The following is a 22040-nucleotide window of genomic DNA, read 5'->3' as shown; positions in this document are numbered from 1 at the left end:
CTGATAGCCACCCCCCCTTCCAGAGAGAGAGAAATATGGTGATAGAGAGAGTTAGGAAAGGTGTAGAGATAGAAGAGAGTGAGAGAGAGAGAGAAAGACGGCGAGAGAGAGAGAGAAAGACGGCGAGAGAGAGAGAGAAAGACGGCGAGAGAGAGAGAGAGAGAGAAGGGAAAGAGGGTGAGAGAGAGAGTAGATAAAGAGGGTGAGAGAGAGAAAGAGAAGAGAAAAAGGTCTAGAGAGAGAGAGAGAAGAGAGTGAGAGAGAGAGAGAGAGAAATATGGTGAGTCGAGTTGATCCTCTCTCTCTCTCACTCTCTTCTCTCTCTCTCTCTCTCTAGACCTTTTTCTCTTCTCTTTCTCTCTCTCACCCTCTTTATCTACTCTCTCTCTCACCCTCTTTCCCTTCTCTCTCTCTCTCTCTCTCGCCGTCTTTAGAGAGAAGAGAAACAGGGCGAGAGAGAGAGAGAAGATAAGATAAGGGAAAGAGGGTGAGAGAGAGAGTAGATAAAGAGGGTGAGAGTGAGAAAGAGAAGAGAAAGAGGTCTAGAGAGAGAGAGAGAGAAGAGAGTGAGAGAGAGAGAGAAATATGGTGATAGAGAGTTAGGAAAGGTGTAGAGATAGAAGAGAGTGAGAGAGAGAGAGAAAGACGGCGAGAGAGAGAGAGAAAGACGGCGAGAGAGAGAGAGAGAGAGAGAGAAAGACGGCGAAAGAGAGAGAGAGAGAGAGAGAAAGACGGCGAGAGAGAGAGAGAGAAAGTGGAAAATGTGCAAGCGACCTAATTTTCGTTTACATAAGCGGCCTGATACTGATACCCCCCCCCCTCCCCCTTCAAGTTAACAGAGTTAGAATGTATAAACAAAATGGCTAATCTTTGTTTACATGTAAATTACAAAGAGCAAAGTCATCTTCGCCGGCAAAAAACTTCGAGCAAAAATAAAAACATTTTCCCTACGTCAATTTTCGTGTAATTTTGGTTTTTTTTTTATTTTTGGAGTGCGATAATTACGTTGGTAATAACGGTTCGAGTCGAAAACTAATATTTAACTGTGTTATAGTATCAATTTCTCCTCCGAAGGCAGTTTTAACGTACCTCAGCTGCAGCCGACATTTTACTGAGCTGACGTCACGTCACGTGACACTTAATGAATAACGTTATAATGACAGGATTTTTGGGGCCCCCCCCTGGGAGAAAAATGATAAGTTCACCCCCTTGTAATTGTCCGTTTGACGTGAAATTTTGATATTTGTCATGCGGGTGATCAAGGTGCAATATGATACATAATTTGTCAACTTTGGTTGTGTCTGTCAAAAGTTTGAGCTGACGTCACGTCACGTGACACGTATTGAATAACGTTAAAATGACAGGTTTTTTGGGGGGCCCCCCTAGGAGAAAAACGATCAGTTGACCCCTTTCTACTGGTCCGTTTGACGTGAAATTTCGATATTTGTCATCCGGGTGATCAAGGTGCAATATGATACCAAATTTGTCAACTCTGGTTCCGTCTTTCAAAAGTTTTAGCGTTACAAACAAACATACATACATACATACATACACACCGATTTTTGCCTTTTATATATATAGAAGACTAGCAGGGCTACCCGGCGTTGCTCGGGACCGTATAAACAATGAAAAAACAAAAGCAGATATTGAATATATGTTTTATTCTTAGGGGAGAGGAATCTTTCATCTCTATGTATTATTTGTTTTATCTACCCTAGGACTGGTATTGTTCATGTTTTATCCCTAGTGTAGGTAATTTACAGCATGTACATGAAATTGTTTTACCTTAGGGAGAAGAGAACAGGTAATATACAACATAATGTGTCTATATTACATCCCTGGCAACGCCTAGAAACCAGCTAGAACATGTATTTCAGTCAATCTTTATTACATCTTGGGCTATGCCGGGAAACCAGCTAATCTCTATTTAGTGACTTGACCACCAAAATACCTCCCTAAGTGTGTCCTTTCTTTTGAACTTATTAGATATAGGTATCTAGAAATGTGTGTGAAATTTTGTTGAATGCATTGTTCACTATGATTTTCTTATTGTTCTACACAATATCAACTGTAGCGAAATAAAACAGTAAACTTAGTGTAGTGTTAGAATAAAGAGCAAAGGAAAAAATTAGAATCATATTCTGTAATTACAAATCTAAATTTGCTAGCGTGTACCAGTATTTGCCAGGTTGTGGAAATTTGGAATTTATAACATATGTAGTGGCCTTTTCCTAGATACCTATTTTTATAATTGTTTCAGTACATTGCTACAAAATGTGACATTTGTTGGCGTTTGTAAAAAAAATCATGAATGTGCTTATATTCCAAAAAAGAAAATATCAGTGCACAGTATTGAAAGTGTTTGAGATTCAAAAGTCTGTAACATTTCTACTAACTTCATAAGATGTCATGTGAGAAACTTAATTGAATATCAAGACATTATCTGAAGCGTTTTTATTTTGGTGTAACGTATGTGTTTACAGTGAACCTTAACTTTTAATAAACAGATTGGTATGCAATGACATAGGCTAGGAATCTTAGACAAAATATATATAAATTGGAAAAATGTGTGAACAAATGAAAAAAAAATGATCCGCTCTACTTGATGACATCAAGCACAGTAATATTTTAGTGAAGAAAATATGAAATTGATGTTCAGTGATTAGTTTGGATGAATGAGAAAATGTAATTGTTTGATGCATAAAAAATAACTCATTTGCTGTATTTGATATTAAGCAGCAAAAAAATAGTGATTTGAATATTTAGGAAAACATCAAATCAGATTATGTAAAAAAAAAAGATGAAATTAGAAAATATATATTTTCTGTTTATGAGTTTTGCCAATCAAAATTTTGTGGCAGAAATTGGGTGATTACCATGCAATTTTATTTTGGTAAAATTCTTAAATTATTTCAATGTTTATTATAATTTCTTATTAGTGACTTGTTATCATCAAAATCCGCCCCAAAGAGTGTCCTTTCTTTTATTAGGTATCAGAATAGGTATCCAGATTTCTACTTCTATACAAATATGATATTGTAGTACAGTAAATGTCAAATTGTTTTTCAAGTATTAGTTTGTAACGTTTGTACTGACTTCATCAGATGTCATGTAAGAAACTGAATTCTATGTAAGAAGACTTTATCTGAAGTGTTTTTATTTTGGTATATCATGTGTGATTACACTGTAGTAATTGCGCTGAAAGCATGTTAATTACAAATGACAAAAGTTAAATCAATTTCTGATTCAGCTACACAATATAAACTAAAGGAAATCAAATTTGCAAAATAAAAGCAATATGTAGTTATGGGTTAGTTTGGAGTTAGAATAAAAAGCCAACAAAACAGTTAGTTTGTATTGTGTAGATTGGTCATTTCTGATAGTATTGAGAGTTGTCAATGAAAATCTTAATTTCCGACAAAATACTGAATGTTTCTTGGATACCCATTCGTAAAAAGTACCTTTTTTGGAAAAAAAAAACAAAAAAAACTCCCCGGATCACCTTCACCACCTTAAAAAAAAAAAACTTTATTCTTCAATGTGCACATTGTTAGTGTAAAAAACAGATTCGCACCACTTGATGAAATCAAGCATAGTAATATTTTAGTAAAGAAAATATGAAATTGATTTTCAATAATTAGTTTGAATGAATATCAGAAAATGTAATTGTTTGATGCATAAGAAAGAACTCATCTGCTGAATTTGATATTAAGCAGCAAAATATTTCAAAACATAAAAATGTGAAACATAACATGAATACTCTCCGTTGTCACTTGAAAACATTGACCTTGGTAGGAAGTTTATTAGATACTGAAATTGTGGTCTTGGTATGGTGTGCTTAATATTATTGTATGCAAAATTTAAAAACACAAAAGAGGGTACAATCAATATTGAAAAAGTAACATCTGTCACAGAAAATAGTAATTTATAAATGTCAAAAGAAATATTATTCTGTACTTAAAATGTTAAACTTACTGTTAACAATAATTTAAAATGGTGATCAGGATGAGTCCAACAACTTAGTCCTTGAGCTTTCTTATTGGTCATAGTAAAAAGAAATTGTAGTCTTTCAAGTTTGTTGGTCGCATTGGGATTCTTGGAATGTATCAACAGATTCCTGCATATGAATCTTTGTTAATTCCACACAATACAAAATATATATACAAAACAAAGTAAAGCAAAGTATAGGGTTAGTTGTGTCCTCTAATTATCAACCAAGTATATGTATTGATAAAAAGATAAAAGCAATGGAAATGTTTATTACAATGTATCAATATTAAATTTTTATCATGAACAACAAATCGAAATAATGATAGATATTTTGTGCTTATACGAAACTGGAATCAAGGATTGTCACCTGTGATTTTATATATGTCAATAGTGCATGCCACTACAAATGATATTAGCCAAATTAAGTTTTGTTTATTTCACCCATTATAAAATATATACACAAAATGCAGTAAACAAAGTTTAGGTTTAGTTAATGATAAGTTTAGGTTCGAGAAATAAGCAAAGAAAAGAAAAAAAGATACATTTGTTTATAGTGTGTAAATTGTAAGTTTGTAAATATTTAAAACTATCCACACTGGTATGTGGAAATTCTAGATACCTATTGTTATAAAGTTCCAATTCATGTTTGATATATCACTCTACATGTTCCCTGTTGCACCCCAAAGATGTAAATGATTATCGAGAAAGTGAAATGAAACAGTATTTGAAATAAAATAGAAACCAATGCTGATGTTTACTATATAAAACACTGTGTTCAATGGAATTGAGCCTTATACAATATTGGTGGAATAAAAAAATCCATTTTTTTAATTCAATTTAAGAAATGAGCAAAAAATTGATATTTAAAATATTTGGCATGAAGAAAAAGAAATATAAGATAAAAGGTGATAAAGCAGTAAGAATCATATGCTGAATTCAATTAAAAACAAATATGATTGTCAAAGAAATATCATGAAAATTTTGTAAGTGAAAAAAATTATTTTTTGATATATTTGGTTTCGAAGTATTAAGAAACATGTACAACTTCATTTTAAAGACAAAACGAAAACTGTACTAATGATAATGACAATGGTGAAAGGAAATTGGAAAAAAATGTATCAGAGGTAAAATGTTGGTCACATATACGTTTGTGTGGTATGCATGAAACACGTGTAGAAAATTATATTTTCTGATGCTGAAAGTAAGAAGAGAAACATTGTTAAAAAATGATCTAAAAGGCAATAGTAAAATCCTCATTTTTAGTGTGGGATATGTTGTTTGTTTCAATTGAGAAAGGAAACTTTAATGTATACAATTTGATGTTATAGATCACAAGTTTTATTACAATAAACATTGTGTTCTTTAATTATCAACCAAGTATATTTATTGATAAAAAGAGAATGTAATGGACATGTTTATTATAATTTATCAATATTAAATTGTTATCATGAAAAACCAATGGAAAGCGTGAATGTTATTTGGTGTTTTTAAAAAACAGCTACCAATGATTGTAACCAGTGATATTTGTGTATGCTAACAGTGCAAATGTGGTGGTGAAATGAATTTTTGTTTATTCTTCACAATATAAAATATATACACAAAACTAAAACATAATTTACGGTTAGTTAATGATAAGTTTAGGTTAGAGAATTAAGCAAAATTATAGATACCTATTGTTATAAAGCACCAATTCATGTTTGGTATATCAATCTACATGTTCCTTGTAGCACCCCAGAGGGGTAAATGAGTGTCAACAAAATGAAATAAATTTCGAGTCGAAAACTAATATTTAACTGTGTTATAGTATCAATTTCTCCTCCGAAGGCAGTTTTAACGTACCTCAGCTGCAGCCGACATTTTACTGAGCTGACGTCACGTCACGTGACACTTAATGAATAACGTTATAATGACAGGATTTTTGGGACCCCCCCTGGGAGAAAAATGATAAGTTCACCCCCTTGTAATTGTCCGTTTGACGTGAAATTTTGATATTTGTCATGCGGGTGATCAAGGTGCAATATGATACATAATTTGTCAACTTTGGTTGTGTCTGTCAAAAGTTTGAGCTGACGTCACGTCACGTGACACGTATTGAATAACGTTAAAATGACAGGTTTTTTGGGGGGCCCCCCTAGGAGAAAAACGATCAGTTGACCCCTTTCTACTGGTCCGTTTGACGTGAAATTTCGATATTTGTCATCCGGGTGATCAAGGTGCAATATGATACCAAATTTGTCAACTCTGGTTCCGTCTTTCAAAAGTTTTAGCGTTACAAACAAACATACATACATACATACATACACACCGATTTTTGCCTTTTATATATATAGACTAGCAGGGCTACCCGGCGTTGCTCGGGACCGTATAAACAATGAAAAAACAAAAGCAGATATTGAACATATGTTTTATTCTTAGGGGAGACGAATCTTTCATCTCTATGTATTATTTGTTTTATCTACCCCCGGACTGGTATTGTTCATGTTTTATCCCTAGCATAGGTAATTTACAGCATGTATATGAAATTGTTTTACCTTAGGGAGAAGAGAACAGGTAATATACAACATAATGTGTCTATATTACATCCCTGGCAACGCCTAGAAACCAGCTAGAACATGTATTTCAGTCAATCTTTATTACATCCTGGGCTATGCCGGGAAACCAGCTAATCTCTATTTAGTGACTTGACCACCAAAATACCTCCCTAAGTGTGTCCTTTCTTTTGAACTTATTAGATATAGGTATCTAGAAATGTGTGTGAAATTTTGTTGAATGCATTGTTCACTATGATTTTCTTATTGTTCTACACAATATCAACTGTAGCGAAATAAAACAGTAAACTTAGTGTAGTGTTAGAATAAAGAGCAAAGGAAAAAATTAGAATCATATTCTGTAATTGCAAATCTAAATTTGCTAGCGTGTACCAGTATTTGCCAGGTTGTGGAAATTTGGAATTTATAACGTATGTAGTGGCCTTTTCCTAGATACCTATTGCTAAAAATTATACTTTCATTTTGTTAGAAAAATCTCTCTTCGGATGCCCTGCATCATCCAAAATAAAAACAAATATTTTTATAATTGTTTCAGTACATTGCTACACATTGTGAAATTTGTTGACGTTTGTAAAAAAAAATCATGAATGTGCTTATATTCCAAAAAAGAAAATATCAGTGCACAGTATTGAAAGTGTTTGAGATTCAAAAGTCTGTAACATTTCTACTAACTTCATAAGATGTCATGTGAGAAACTTAATTGAATATCAAGACATTATCTGAAGCGTTTTTATTTTGGTGTAACGTATGTGTTTACAGTGAACCGTAACTTTTAATAAACAGCTTGGTATGCAATGACATAGGCTAAGAATCTTAGACAAAATATATATAAATTGGAAAAATGTGTGAACAAATGAAAAAAAAATGATCCGCTCCACTTGATGACATCAAGCACAGTAATATTTTAGTGAAGAAAATATGAAATTGATGTTCAGTGATTAGTTTGGATGAATGAGAAAATGTAATTGTTTGATGCATAAAAAATAACTCATTTGCTGTATTTGATATTAAGCAGCAAAATATAGTGATTTGAATATTAAGGAAAACATCAAATCAGATTATATAAAAAAAAGATGAAATTAGAAAATATATATTTTCTGTTTATGAGTTTTGCCAATCAAAATTTTGTGGCAGAAATTGGGTGATTACCATGCAATTTTATTTTGATAAAATTCTTAAATTATTTCAATGTTTATTATAATTTCTTATTAGTGACTTGTTATCATCAAAATCCGCCCCAAAGAGTGTCCTTTCTTTTATTAGGTATCAGAATAGGTATCCAGATTTCTACTTCTATACAAATGTGATATTTCGGATCTGTAGATAAACAATTTGTTGCATATATAAGCTGAGAATTGTTCTCTCTCATTCTCTCTCTCACACACCCACACATTCTCACTTTTATAGATATAATAGATAAATTATGCTAGATATATTTCCATGTGTCTGAATAATCTATATACAAATTTTCAAATCTGTAGATAAAAAATTTGTTGAGTATATAGGTTGAGAATTGTTCTCTCTCTCTCTCTCCTCTCACGCATGCTCACTTTTATAGATATAATAGATAGATTATGCTAGATATATTTCCATATGTCTGAATACACTATATAAAAATTTTCTAATCTGTAGATAAAAATTTGTTGAATATAAAGGGTGAGAATTGTTCTTACTCTCTCTCTCTCTCACACACAGACATATTCTCACTTTTATAGACATAATAGATAGATTATGCTAGATATATTTCCATATGTCTGAATACCCTATATACCAATTTTCAAATCTGTAGATAAAAAATTTGTTGAATATATAGGTTGAGAATTGTTCTCTCGCTCTGTCTCTCTCTCTCTTGCTACCTCACACACACACGCAAACATTCTCACTTTTATAGATATAATAGATAGATTATGCTAGATATATTTCCATATGTCTGAATACCCTATATACAAATTATCTAATCTGTAGATAAAAAATTTGTTGATTATATAGGTTGAGAATTGCTCTCTCTCTCACAGACACACACATTTTCACTTTTGTAGATATAATAGATAGATTATGCTAGATATATTTCCGTATGTATGAATACCCTTTATAACAAATTTAAAATCTGTAGATAAAAAATTTGTTGAATATATAGGTTAAGAATTGTTCTCTCTCTCTCTCTCTACCTCACACACACCCACACACACAAACATTCTGACTTTTATAGATATAATAGATAGATTATGCTAGATATATTCCATATGTCTGAATACCCTATATACAAATTTTCTAATCTGTAGATAAAAAATTTGTTGAATATTTTCAACCCTTATCCTCGAGTGGCGTCTGGGCCTTGATAAGTAGTAATGCGTATTTAGCAAAATATAAATATATATATATATAACAAATTTACTGAATTTCCATTACTAACGATTACTGTATTGTCCAATTGACTACTGCGCTTTTCAACCCTTATCCTCGAGTGGCCTCTGGGCCTTGAGAAGTAGTAATTACTAACGATTACTATATTGACCAATGGACTACTGCACTTTTTAACCCTTATCCTCGGGTGGCCTCTGGGCCTTATTGTCCAATTGACTACTGTGGACTTTTTAACTCTTATGCTCGAGTGGCCTCTGGGCCTTGATAAGTGGAAATGACCAAGTAACAAAAAATAGGTATATAACAAATTTACTGAATTTCCATTACTAACGATTACTATATTGTCCAATTGACTACTGTGCACTTTTCAATCCTTATCCTCGAGTGGCCTCTGGGCCTTGATAAATGGTAATGCGTATGTAACAAAATATACATATATATAACAAATTTACTGAATTTCCATTACTAACGATTACTATATTGTCCAATTGACTACTGCACTTTTAAACGCTTATCCTCGAGTGGCCTCTGGGCCTTGATAAGTGGTAATACCATCGAGTGGCCTCTGGGCCTTAATAAGTGGTTGTGCCTAAGTAACAAAAAATAGGTATATTACAAATATCCCGCATTTCCATTACAACCGACTACTACGGTGCACTTTTCAATCCTTATCCTCGAGTGGCCTGTGGGCTTTGATAAGTGGTAATGCGTATTTAACAAAATATTAATATATATATAACAAATTTACTGAATTTCCATTACTAACAATTACTATATTTTGTCCAATTGACTACTGCACTTTTCAACACTTATCCTCTAGTGGCCTCTGGGCCTTGATAAGTGGTAATGCCTATCTAAACAAAATATAAATATATATATAACAAATTTCCCGACTTTCCATTACTAACGATTACTATGTTGTCCAATTAACTACTGCCATTTTCAACCCTTATCCTCGGGTGGCCTCTGGGCCTTATTGTCCAATTGACTACTGTGCACATTTAACTCTTATCCTCGAGATGTATCTGGGCCTTGATAAGTGGAAATGCCTAAGTAACAAAAAAATAGATATATAACAAATTTCCCAAATTTGACTACTGTGCACTTTTCAACTCTTATCCTCGAGTGGCCTCTGGGCCTTGATAAGTGGTCATATATATTTTTTACAAAATAAAAAAAAAGGTTGGAGTCGCTGAATAACTCATCCTCCCGTTAAAGCGGTTCCATCCTCTTTCCCCAATTTGACTACTGTGCACTTTTCAACTCTCGTCCTCGAGTGGACTATGGGCCTTGATAAGTGGTAATACATATTTTATGAAAAATATATATATATATATATATATATATATAACAAAATAGGTTGGAGTTGCTGAATAACTCATCCTCCTGTTAAAGCGGTTCCATCCTCTTTCCCAAATTTGACTACTGTGGACTTTTTAACTCTCATCCTCGAGTGGCCTATGGGCCTTGATAAGTGGTAATACATATTTTTTTATAAATATATATATATATATACCAAAACAGGTGTGAGTCGCTGAATAATTCATCCTTCTATTAAAGCGATTAAATCCTCTTTCCCAAATTTGACTACTGTGCACTTTTAAACTCTCATCCTCGTGTGGCCTATGGGCCTTGATAAGTGGAAATATATAGTTTGTACAAAATATATATATATATATATATATATATATATATATATAACAAAATAGGTTGGAGTCGCTGAATCACTCATCCTCCCGTTAAAGCGGTTCCATCCTCTTTCCCGAATTTGACTAATGTGCACTTTTCAACTCTTATCCTCGAGTAGCCTATGGGCCTTGATAAGTGGTAATATATTTTTGTTATAAATATATATATATATATATATATATATATATATATAAAAAATAGGTTGGAGTCGCTGAATAACTCATCCTCCCGTTAAAGCGGTTCCATCCTCTTTCCCGAATTTTACTACTATGCACTTTTCAACTCTCATCCTCGAGTGGCCTATTGTCCTTGATAAGTGGTAATATATATTTTTTAATAAAAGTATATATATATATATATATATATAAAAAAATAGGTTGGAGTTGCTGAATAACTCATCCTCCCGTTAAAGCGGTTCCATCCTCTTTACCGTATTTTTTATACAGTGCACTATTCAACTCTCATCCTCGAGTGGCCTATTGTCCTTGATAAGTGGTAATATATATTTTTTAATAAATATAGATATAAATATATATATAAAAAAACAGGTTGGAGTCGCTGAATAACTCATCCTCCCGTGAAAGCGGTTCCATCCTCTTTCCCGAATTTGACTACTGTGCACTTTTCAACTCTAATCCTCGAGTGTCCTATGGGCCTTGATAAGTAGTAATATATATTTTTTACAAAAATATATACATACATATATATAACAAAATAGGTTGGAGTCACTGAATAATTCATCCTCCTCTTAAAGCGGTTCCATCATCTTTGCCGAATTTGACTACTGTGCACTTTTAAACTCTCATCCTCGTGTGGCCTATGGGCCTTGATAAGTGGTAATATATATTTAAAAATAAATATAGATATAAATATATATATACCAAAATAGGTTGGAGTCGCTGAATAACTCATCCTCCCGTTAAAGCGGTTCCATCCTCTTTCCCAGATTTGACTGCTGTGCACTTTTCAACTCTAATCCTCGAGTGTCCTATGGGCCTTGATAAGTAGTAATATATATTTTTTACAAAAATATATACATACATATATGTAACAAAATAGGTTGGAGTCACTGAATAATTCATCCTCCTCTTAAAGCGGTTCCGTCATCTTTGCCGAATTTGACTACTGTGCACTTTTAAACTTTCATCCTCGAGTGGCCTATAGGCCTTGATAAGTGGTAATAGTTTGTACAATAGTTTGTACAATATATATATCTATATATATATATTACAAAATAGGTAAGAGAGAGAGAAGAGGGTGAGAGAGAGAGAAGAGAAAGAGGTAGAGAGAGAAGAGGGTGAGAGAGAGCAGAGAAGAGGGTGAGAGAGAGCAGAGAAAGAGGGTGAGAGAGAAAGAGGGTGAGAGAAGTGAAAGAGGTAGAGAGAGAAGAGGGTAAGAGAGAAAGAGGGTGAGAGAGAGAAGAGGGTGAGAGAGAGAGAGGTAGTGAGAGAGAGAGATAAGAGAAAGAGGTAGAGAGAGAGAGAAGAGGGTAAGACAGAGAGAGAGAGGGGTAGTGAGAGAGAGAGATAAGAGAAAGAGGTAGAGAGAGAGAGAAGAGGGTGAGGGAGAAAGAAGAGGGTGAGAGAGAGCAGAGGGAGAGAGAGAGAAGAGAAATAGGTAGAGAGAGAGAGATGAAGGTGAGAGAGAGCAGGGAAAGAGGGTGATAGAGAAGAGAAAGAGGTAGAGAGAGAGAGAGAGAAGGGTGAGAGAGAGCAGAAAAAGAGGGTGAGAGAGAGAGAAAGAGGGTCAGAGAGAGAGAGAAGAGAAAAAGGTGTACACAGAGAGTGAGAGAGAGAAGAGGGTAAGAGAGAGAGAGAGAAGAGGTTGAGAGAGAGAGAGAGATAAGAGAAAGAGGTAGAGAGAGAGAAGCGGGTGAGAGAGAGAAGAGGGTGCGAGAGAGAAGAGAAAGAGGTAGAGAGAGAGAAGCGGGTGAGAGAGAGAGAAGAGGGTGCGAGAGAGAAGAGAAAAAGGTAGAGAGAGAGAAGAGGGTGAGAGAGAGAGAAAGAGGATGAGAGAGAGAAGAGAAAGAGAGAGAGAGAAGAGGGTGATAGAGAAAGAGAGTGAGAGAGAGAAGAGAAAGAGAGAGAGAGAGAGAGAAAGAGGGTGAGAGAAGAGGGTAAATGTGCATCTTTTTTTATAGTAGGTAATGCTTGGGAGACTGTGCACATTGCCTCCTCCCCCCTCCCCCCTATAAACGCGGTTCCATTCATAAGAAAACAAACTCGTATAAAAGTAATTTTCGTGTATTTAAGCGGCCTTATACTGATAGCCACCCCTCCCCCTTCCAGTTTAACAGAGTTAGGAGGTAAAAACAAAATGGCTAAAGCCTTGTTTACATGGTAAACTATAGCAAAGAGCATAGTCATCTTTCTTCGCCGGTAAAAAACTTCAAGCAAAAATAAAAACATTTTCCCTACGTCAATTTTTATGTAATTTTGGGATTCTTCTTTTTGAAGTGCGATAAATCCGTTGGTAATAACGGTTCGACTCTTAAACTAATATTTAACTGTGTTATAGTATCAATGATACTCCTCGCAGGCAGCTTTAATGTACGTCAGAGGCTCAGCGTAGCCGACATTTTACTGAGCTGACGTCACGTCACGTGACAGCTAATGAATAATGTTAAAATGACAGGTTTTTTGGGGGGCCCCCCTGGGAGAAAAATGATCAGTTAACCCCCTTCTAGTTGTCCGTTTGACGTGAAATTTCGATATTTGTCATCCGGGTGATCAAGGTGCAATATGCTACCTAATTTGTCAACTTTGGTTGTGTCTGTCAAAAGTTTTAGCGTTACAAACAAACATACATACATACATACATACACACCGATTTTTGCCTTTTATATATATAGATGAATCAGTTTCAAAAGGATGAACAGACAAAATTCAAATCAAAATCAAAATCATTTTCGTTGTTCATCCTTTTGAAACTGATTTATAATTTACAATTATTATTTTTTAAACTCAATATTATATATATACTAGCAAAAGTACCCGTCGTTGACTGGGTTCAAAAACAGCCTACAGAAAATGGACTCTGATTTATGAAAGTATGATAGGTTATGAAAAGGAAGGGTTGTAAAGAGATAGCTTCGAATTTGGGGGTATCAAAACCAAAGCAAAATATGATGAAAGTAAAAATAAAATAGATAAACCCCATAATTTATTATACCATACCTGTTCACACTGAAACACTTACCACAATATTCTGTGGATCTATATAAAAAAAACCTTGTTAAACTTTGTGACATATTTCCATTCTATGGAGGCCAGGCGCGAATGAACACCCCATAATTTTATTATACCATACTTCTTCAAACTGAAACATAATTATCAAAGTATACTTACGCAGATAGATATGAAAAGTATTTATTAAAATTTGTGCCTATTTCCATTCTACGGAGGCCAGGCGCGAACGCAAACTCCACAATTCTATCATATTTAAGTTAAAACATGTGGATCTATATTAAAAAACCTTGTTAAACTTTGTGACATATTTCCATTCTATGGAGGTCAGGCGCGAATGAACACCCCATAATTTTATTATACCATACTTCTTCAAACTGAAACATAATTATCAAAGTATACTTACGCAGATAGATATGAAAAGTCTTTATTAAAGTTTGTGCCTATTTCCATTCTACGGAGGCCAGGCGCGAACGCAGACCCCACAATTTTATCATACCATCCCTATTTAAGTTAAAACATACTTATCAAAGTATTATTATGTACATCTATATCAAAAACACTTGTAAACGTTTTTTTTTTTTTTTTACATTTTTTATTTCTATACTTTGTGGACCAGGCGCGTACGCAGACCCTACAATTTTAATGAATCATCATTATGCCTGATCAAACATACCCATTCCTGTGTCTCGATACATCTTCTATCATTATATGTGATCACTTTTCTATAATAGTCAACCATATAGGAGCCTATTCGTGACCAGATACACACACAGACGTTCAGCTTTATATTATAGATATATACAGTGCCGGTAAAAAGAAAGTCCACACTTGTAATTTTTTCAAAAACTACAAATTGAAGCTAAATTTAATGTAACTGTTTAAACAGCCTATACTTCATTTGAATCGCCTTTTATCCCTCTATAATTTTACCTGTTCATATTTGACTTTTAATTGAAATATTCTAGTGTTCATGTCAATTTTTTAAAAAAACTTCAAATTGAGGAGGCAAAAAAAAGTTTGCAGCAGCAAATTCGCTTAAAACAGGTTAAATCATCGTCCCTATGGAACCGACACAGCCGCGAGGACGTCTTTAATGGCTACGGAAAACACATGCTGGCTTGAAAAGCTGGACTGCTGGGAATCGAGTGCGTGGACAGCAAGTGGTCGCTGCTACTGCTACTGGATTCAGCCGTTGTCGAAGAGGTAGTCGGAACCGTTCTGCGTGAACATGACTGCTGATGCTGAGTTGGGTTTAGCCGCTGATGAAAGGGATCCTCGTTGCCTGACGAGCCGAGCTGGACTGCCTCTGGTTGGAATAACTCGCTATATTTATACTCGTCCGGCGGACGTAGTTGTAGACATCGTGGCTTTGCCACGTTGGTCGTCGCTTTTCGTTCTTGATTTGTGTGTGGGGGGTGTCTATAAATTGCTGTAGGGAGTCATCTGTTTATATTTATGCCATATCAAATTGAAGCTGGGAAAGTTGTGAATATTTTTCTAGCGGGAATTCCGCGGGATTATTATTTACGTCGAAGTACTTGTCGAAAGGACAGTCGGCCGTGGTTTTTACGTTTTGAATGTGGATCCTTTTTTGATGGGTGGTTTCTTTTGGTTTAAACCGCGACAAGCCCATTAATAACGGGAAAAAGTTATAGCCCGTTTTACTTTAAATACTGATTCCTATTAACTCTTCTGTCTCCTTAATCACTAAAAGTGCTGGATTCCTGGGATGAAATGTACCTTACATTGATGCTTTTTGTTTTTGCAAAACTTAATTATGTTCTGCAAAACCAAAAACAACAACAACCCACCATTTTCCCCTTTTCCTTCTTCCCATTTCCGCTTTCTCTTTCTATCTCCCCCACTTTATGACTGGTTTCCTAATCTAAAATGTACCAAACATTAATTAACATTACACCTTCTCCTTCTCCCATTGCAAAACTCATTCATGTTCTGCAGGGCAGGAAACAAAATAAATAAAACCCACTATAAAACAACCAAACCAAACACTACAAACTAGCGATTGAAGATACAAAGAGCTTGAAGAATAAAAACCTTCAAAAATATAACTGGATGGGGCATGAATACTATTTCCAAAATAACTGGATTCGGCATTAAATAACTCGAAAACGGTTGATATGCCGTAAAATAAATCAGCCAAACCAAACTGATTTGCATCGAACGGGTACCATCATATTTCGTTCAATTCACCTTATCATAATAAAATTCTATAAGCTGGGTTTTGATATGTTGTTAAAACATGTCAAAGTCACATAAAACTAGGTGACCGGTCAATTGCACCGGAAGAGCCTGACAGCTGACCCGGAAGTACGTGTATGCGATCATGAGTTGTAGTTAGCTGAGAAAATAGTGGGAGTTGAATTGAGAACGTCAACAGAAGAAAATGGTCTGAAAGGGGTTTCCTCTCAAAGGGTGGGGGGGCGTCTCAGACGTGTGACGTGTAAGAACTAGCCATCCAAGTAAAGATTGTCGATCGCTCCTCTGCTGGACATAATGCCTGGGAGCGAATAAACTCCTATAAAAAACAATCCATCGTCTTCAGTTAATCTCTTGTCGGGAGAATTACCTCCCTCAAGATGAGAGAAGAACCTCCCAGAAAGAGGCTGAGTAGCAGAAGCAGACACGCCACCTTTATGTATGCGTGTTGTATGTTAACACACGTGTACATACTTAAAGAGACATTCATACACACGGCCACACAAAGAGATACTGCTAACGATACGGTATGATTAAAGGGTTAAAGAAAAAAGTTAATTATACATTAAGAAAATGTAAAGAACAAACACCTTGCCTGCAACACGATAAGCTAGGGTTCAATTAGTGAAGAACCACCATAGACATTTAGTGACACGTACACATATTCAGATGAACCTTTCGTCACATACATACGCAGTATGTCCATTCAGTGTATATACAACATACGTCATGTTGATACCCCATTATATAACATAGGTTATTGTGGTGCCGTTAATAATAGCAACAATACAGCAGTTCATTCTTATGCGTTTTATATAAATTACATTTGTTTTTGTGTTTGTCTCTGTGAGTTCTCGGATGTTAACTATTCTGTGCTTTTACCTTCCAGGTTATAATTTTTGGGGCGACTTTCGTATGAAAGCTGTCGTTTCCTTATAGCTAAACACGTATGTAAAAATAAATAATACTCTTTTTCTTTTCTTTTTTTATTTTTGCCAATGTCTTTATTTTTTATTTATTTATTTTTTCCCCCCAGAGGCCAAAGCTGTTGCGTCTGGCTACGAATGCAAGTACATAGAATCGTCAACAATCCTCAATCACAACTTGGACGAGCTCCTCGTCTGTCTGGTCACGCAAATCCGACATCGACAGCGCAAGGCCCGCTCCTCGCACGAAAGAAGCTCCCAGAAGAGCCGTTCGCCCGTCTCCCCCAAACATCTATTCAACAAGCTTTTCCGGAGAGGAAGTATCTCCAAGTCTTACGAGAATCTGTCCGAGAACTAATGTGCCCACGTGATCAGTACTACCGCCTATCTCCATTTTTTTCTTTATTCTTTATATTTTTCTTTCTTCCTTTCTTCTTTTTCATGTTATTCGTTAACGCTTTATCTGTTTGTTTTTTTTTATTTATTCTTTCGTTACTCTTAAACTCTATTGCGACAGATAAACAAACAAAAATTTACGGTCACATAACAGTTATTTCTGGGTGGTGATATTTTTTTGCTATGTAATTTGCGAGAGGAATGACAGTATTTTATTCCTAAATAAGTTATTTTTATATGGATATAACGTTAACACTTATGGAAGTGTTGCAAATGTTATAGATGAACGTGAACTTAGCGTACGGTGTTCAAGTCCAATCTGGATCAGTAAAGTAATTTTCTTTAATAAATTTTAATTTTAAAATTATATGCTTCTATCTCCTCCCCTCTAACTATGACTAGAATGGTTGATCAGACTAGACATAAAATCCTTGGTAAGCAAGTAGGTTCAGAGAAAGAAATTTCTGAAATGATACCGATCTTCTCCGCTTAACCCAGCATTGATTCCGGTGGTATTAAGTTTACATGTAAAAAATGCATAATTCATACACTTGTTTCTAAATATTAAGTGACTCGTCGTCGACTCCTGCTCCAATTTATGCTTAATAAAATAATTAATTACTTAAGAGCATACTAATCTCTCTCATGTGTGATCTATATCTTCCCAAAATTAACTTAATACTAAACTCGCAACGAACGTCTTAATCTCACCTTTCTGTGCACGTATATAAAAACATTATTAGAAACGTAAAAAATAATAAGACAAATGCATGTGGGAAGATTAGTACGAGTGTATGGATACTGTATATTTATTTACCTCTCTCTCATCGGGTTAGACACAATATCAAGCGTGCTTTATAAACCTCAACGTACTAGGTGACTGCATTTTGGCCTACAAAATGCCTGAACTGCCCCGTCGGCATTTGACGATAGGGACATCTCAAACGATTATCAGTAAACTAATATTTTCTGAGAGGGAGAAGATAAAGCCTGGGAGAGTTAATATTGTAGGACTGAACAGGACTATACCTCATTATGACAGCAACTATGCCATTATTAGATATTGTCCTCGTCGACTTCTACACTTTTCTGAGTATCGGGTTCTGTCGTTTTGGCGGCTTCTTTATTAACGTCTATAGGTGATATGACTTTAAAGACCAAATCAGTAGTGGAAGAGCCGCAGGAAGTGTTCACAATGGAGAGTGGGAGACAACTACTTTATCTTTGCCTCTTGATTCCCCCCTCTTCTCCTCAAAGTCCACAGTGCCTTTACGCTTTGCGCTTTGTTTTTCTTCATGTGGTTCGATCCCTGGCAGTTTGTTCCCATGAGGGCAGATCTATGTTAGTTAAGGACCCGCTTCAGCTAGTTTTATAGCGCATATTCTGAGATTCTCGTGGTCTGTTCCCGTTAACAAACACGCCATTTGTTTTCTTGAATATATTAGTAATAAAAAGCCAACATTATATATATATATATATATATATATATATATTCCTCTTAAAATAATTTAGATAATATAACTGGATATTATGTAAATTTATTGGTAATATTGTTTATATTCAATTTCTACGTTTTTTATGACCATGTGGTCGGTTTTCTTTTCAATCAGGTAGTCACAGTTTTATGTGTTATATTTTATCAATGCATTCGAATGTCTGAATGGAAGGATATTCTCACATGGACAGTTTTGGAAGGAGAACCCTATAAAGTATACACAAAGCATGATGCATTAAGCTAAAATCATAAACGTGAGGATATAATAAAAGCGATGTTAATTGTGCCGACATAATCAATAAAGAACATGTATTGCTAGAGTAAACGAAGAGAGGGAGATATGTGATGAATCGTATATAAGTAAATGTGATTTGCTTTGTTTATTTTTACTCAGGTAAACTGATACCGATGCCAAAAGAGAGATCTGTCGAGAACAGGATTGTGATGGACAACTCCAAGTCCAATCAGAAAGAGGAAGAATATCGGATTTTAACTTCGTATATGGGTACAATTTGGGTATATATTTCGTTTCCGAAAATAGAAGATTGCATTATCTCGTCGGCTATTATAAGGTTGTTGCAAAAATAATGTCATTTTTTTTTTACATCGTTGAAAGTCCAAAAACGACATTATTTTTTTAACCAACCTAAATAATCATTTAATGACGTTAAATCCTAAATATTCTCAACCAACAATGTAGATTACCCAACAGAAAAATAAAGGTGCTTGTGCGAAATAAGGGCCGTCCTATCGTCGGAATTTCCCCAGAAGTTTACGTAAAACGCCGAAATGTGCCGAAACATTGAGCCAATGAAATTACAGCAACAAGTGTCATTTTTTTTTTTAAATATTTGCTACCATTGGTTTATTATTTAAAGAAAAAAAACTAAATATTTATTTTGATTTGAACAAAATAAATAAAACAAGAAAAATCATTTTTCATTTGCTATTCAAGTTGTTTGCTATTCAAAAAATAAATATTTGTTCATGAAATTTTTGTTAAAATAAGTGCTTTGTATTTGAATTTAAAATTTCTTGAAGTTTCATAAAGGTTGTCCAATAATTATTCATTGTATTTTCTTCGTGGCAACAAAAATAAGAACTTTGTTTTCACTTTTCATTTAATTTTTCATTGAATTATATTTATTAATTTAGAAATAGATTTGTTTTATTGAAAAACATGCCTGACGTTTACGAAAAAAAAAATCACCAGACTTTCGTTCGGTACCTTTCGCCGTTTTACGTATGCCGGGAAAATTCCGGCAGGCTTCATTCTGCATGAGTACCAAAATAAAATCTATATATTCGGTTTCTACAATCCTTGTTCATATCAACTAAAGGTGTTCGTATATGCAACTGTAATTATCAGATTCTTATTTCGTAAACAGAAAATATGAGAAGCGTTCCAAAAATAATACTCCTTATTTTTTTATTCTGACCGAATGAATCAGAGAGATTGCAAATTGAACTTATGCATTCATGACCGGAAACATTCATCTCTCTGTTGCAGGTACTGACGGTGTAGGAAAGCAACTTCTTCAGAAGCAGAGATGCGTGATTGAGTTCCTGGCAAAAGTGCATTGAGGCTTATGGTGCACATGCAGAAAAATAGATTCTGAAGCACAAAAGGTTACTCGTTTTAATAACACCAACACCGTCTTTGTAGCTATTCAACATTTTAAGTTTCAAAAACATGGAAGCTTTACTTTTGATAGGATCCGCGTATGAAAAACGGTGCACAGCCATCGTTCATCGTTGGCAAATGCGAATTGAGAATGGTGGTGACTATGTAGAAAAATTAATTCTGGAACTTTTCAACTTTTTGAGTTAAAAAAAATAGGAGGCTTTACTTTTGGAATTACCCTCGTATTTGATGTAATGTTTTATTATTTGTTTTGCTTTTTTTTATTTGGTGAAAAATATTTTTGTTAAAACTGAATTAAAATTATTGGGTCTCCAGTGGATGGTGCGATCTTCGTTCGCCGTTGACGGTGTATTGGCTTCTCGCAGCATAAAGATATTTTGTTTTTGAAACAATCAAGTAAGTCCCTTCTCCCGTCTTAGTCAACAAATTTTTCTGCCTTTTCAAACAAAAGGTTTACTAATTAAAATTGTTACTGCTGAAATAGAAGTGTGATAAAATAGAAAGAAAATATCCAACTTATATCCACACGATATGAAATTGCGAACCGGTGTAAATAAAAAAAAATCTTCAGCCGGATTTTCTTTTTCAAATAATATTAGGTTGGTGTAAAAATAATGTCGCTTTATATATATATATACATATATATATATATATATATATATATATATATAATGATTGCAACGTCTTGTCAGACGAGTGCCACTCCCTCAGACACTTAAAGTCCATGAGCTCAAAAATGACTTCCATCGCCACAGGACCATTTTTATAGACAAATGCCTGAGGGAGTATCTATACACAGATGATGTTACAGAGTCTTAGCTTTGTACGACAGCTAAGTCTCTCTCTCTCTCTCTCGGTTCAAAATGTTGAGATCCAGCAACAAGCAAGAGCAAGATAGCCAGCAACAAGTTAAACTGCACACCAGCTTAATGCGGGTACTGGTCTCTCGCTTTATGGTTTTTTTAAATCAGAGATTTGCTTCTCCTAGAAAGGTTGCCTTCACCACGGCTTACGGGAGCCCTCTCCACCCCAGCACACACATACATACACACAAACACACACGGTGCTAGTTGGCCGTTGACCCCCAAAAAAGGTTCATTCGCCCTTTGGAAGGTCTTGTTTTTAATCCTTCAGGGAGACTAACCACCTTCTTCACCAAATAAGTTTGGTGGAGGAACCAGTTTAGTCGCCAGTGACCCGACCAGGAGGCAGGTAGTACTGGGTTACATGGTACCAGTAGCATATTACATGACCTGACTAAATATATATATATATATATATATATATATATATATATATATAATTGAACGACATTATTTTTGCGCCAACCTAATACTATTTAAAAAAGAAATTAAAAAAAAATCATTTCAGCTACAAAACATTGATTTGATTACTTATTTAAATTATTTTTAAAATTAAAAAAAAGAAAATTTAAGAATATCCAAATATAAAAAGACAGATTTTATTAGTTGTTTAAAAAATGACGAAAACAAATTATTAGGTTGGTGCAAAAACAATGTCGTTCAACTATAGATATATAAACGACATTATTTTTGCACCAACCTAATAATTTGTTTTCGT

At 34.6% G+C, this 22040-nt stretch overlaps 1 protein-coding gene across 2 annotated transcripts in view; it reads left to right on the top strand.

Annotated features, from left to right (window-relative positions):
• Positions 1 to 20116, top strand: part of LOC145277717 (uncharacterized) — a 606741-nt gene extending 586625 nt beyond the window's left edge. For both annotated transcript variants that reach the window (XM_080129417.1, XM_080129416.1), the window contains one exon: positions 17034 to 20116. In XM_080129417.1, the coding sequence (XP_079985543.1) occupies positions 17034 to 17281 (248 nt within the window). In that variant the 3' untranslated portion in view covers positions 17282 to 20116. The remainder of the gene's footprint in view (positions 1 to 17033) is intronic.
• Positions 20117 to 22040: the final 1924 nt, after the last annotated feature.

Source organism: Euprymna scolopes, chromosome 6 (assembly GCF_053919585.1).
Source record: "Euprymna scolopes isolate OS-2025 chromosome 6, ASM5391958v1, whole genome shotgun sequence".
Taxonomy (NCBI): domain Eukaryota; kingdom Metazoa; phylum Mollusca; class Cephalopoda; order Sepiida; family Sepiolidae; genus Euprymna; species Euprymna scolopes.
The sequence above is the reverse complement of the archived record's forward strand: the minus strand, read 5'-3'. Positions and strand labels throughout refer to the sequence as shown.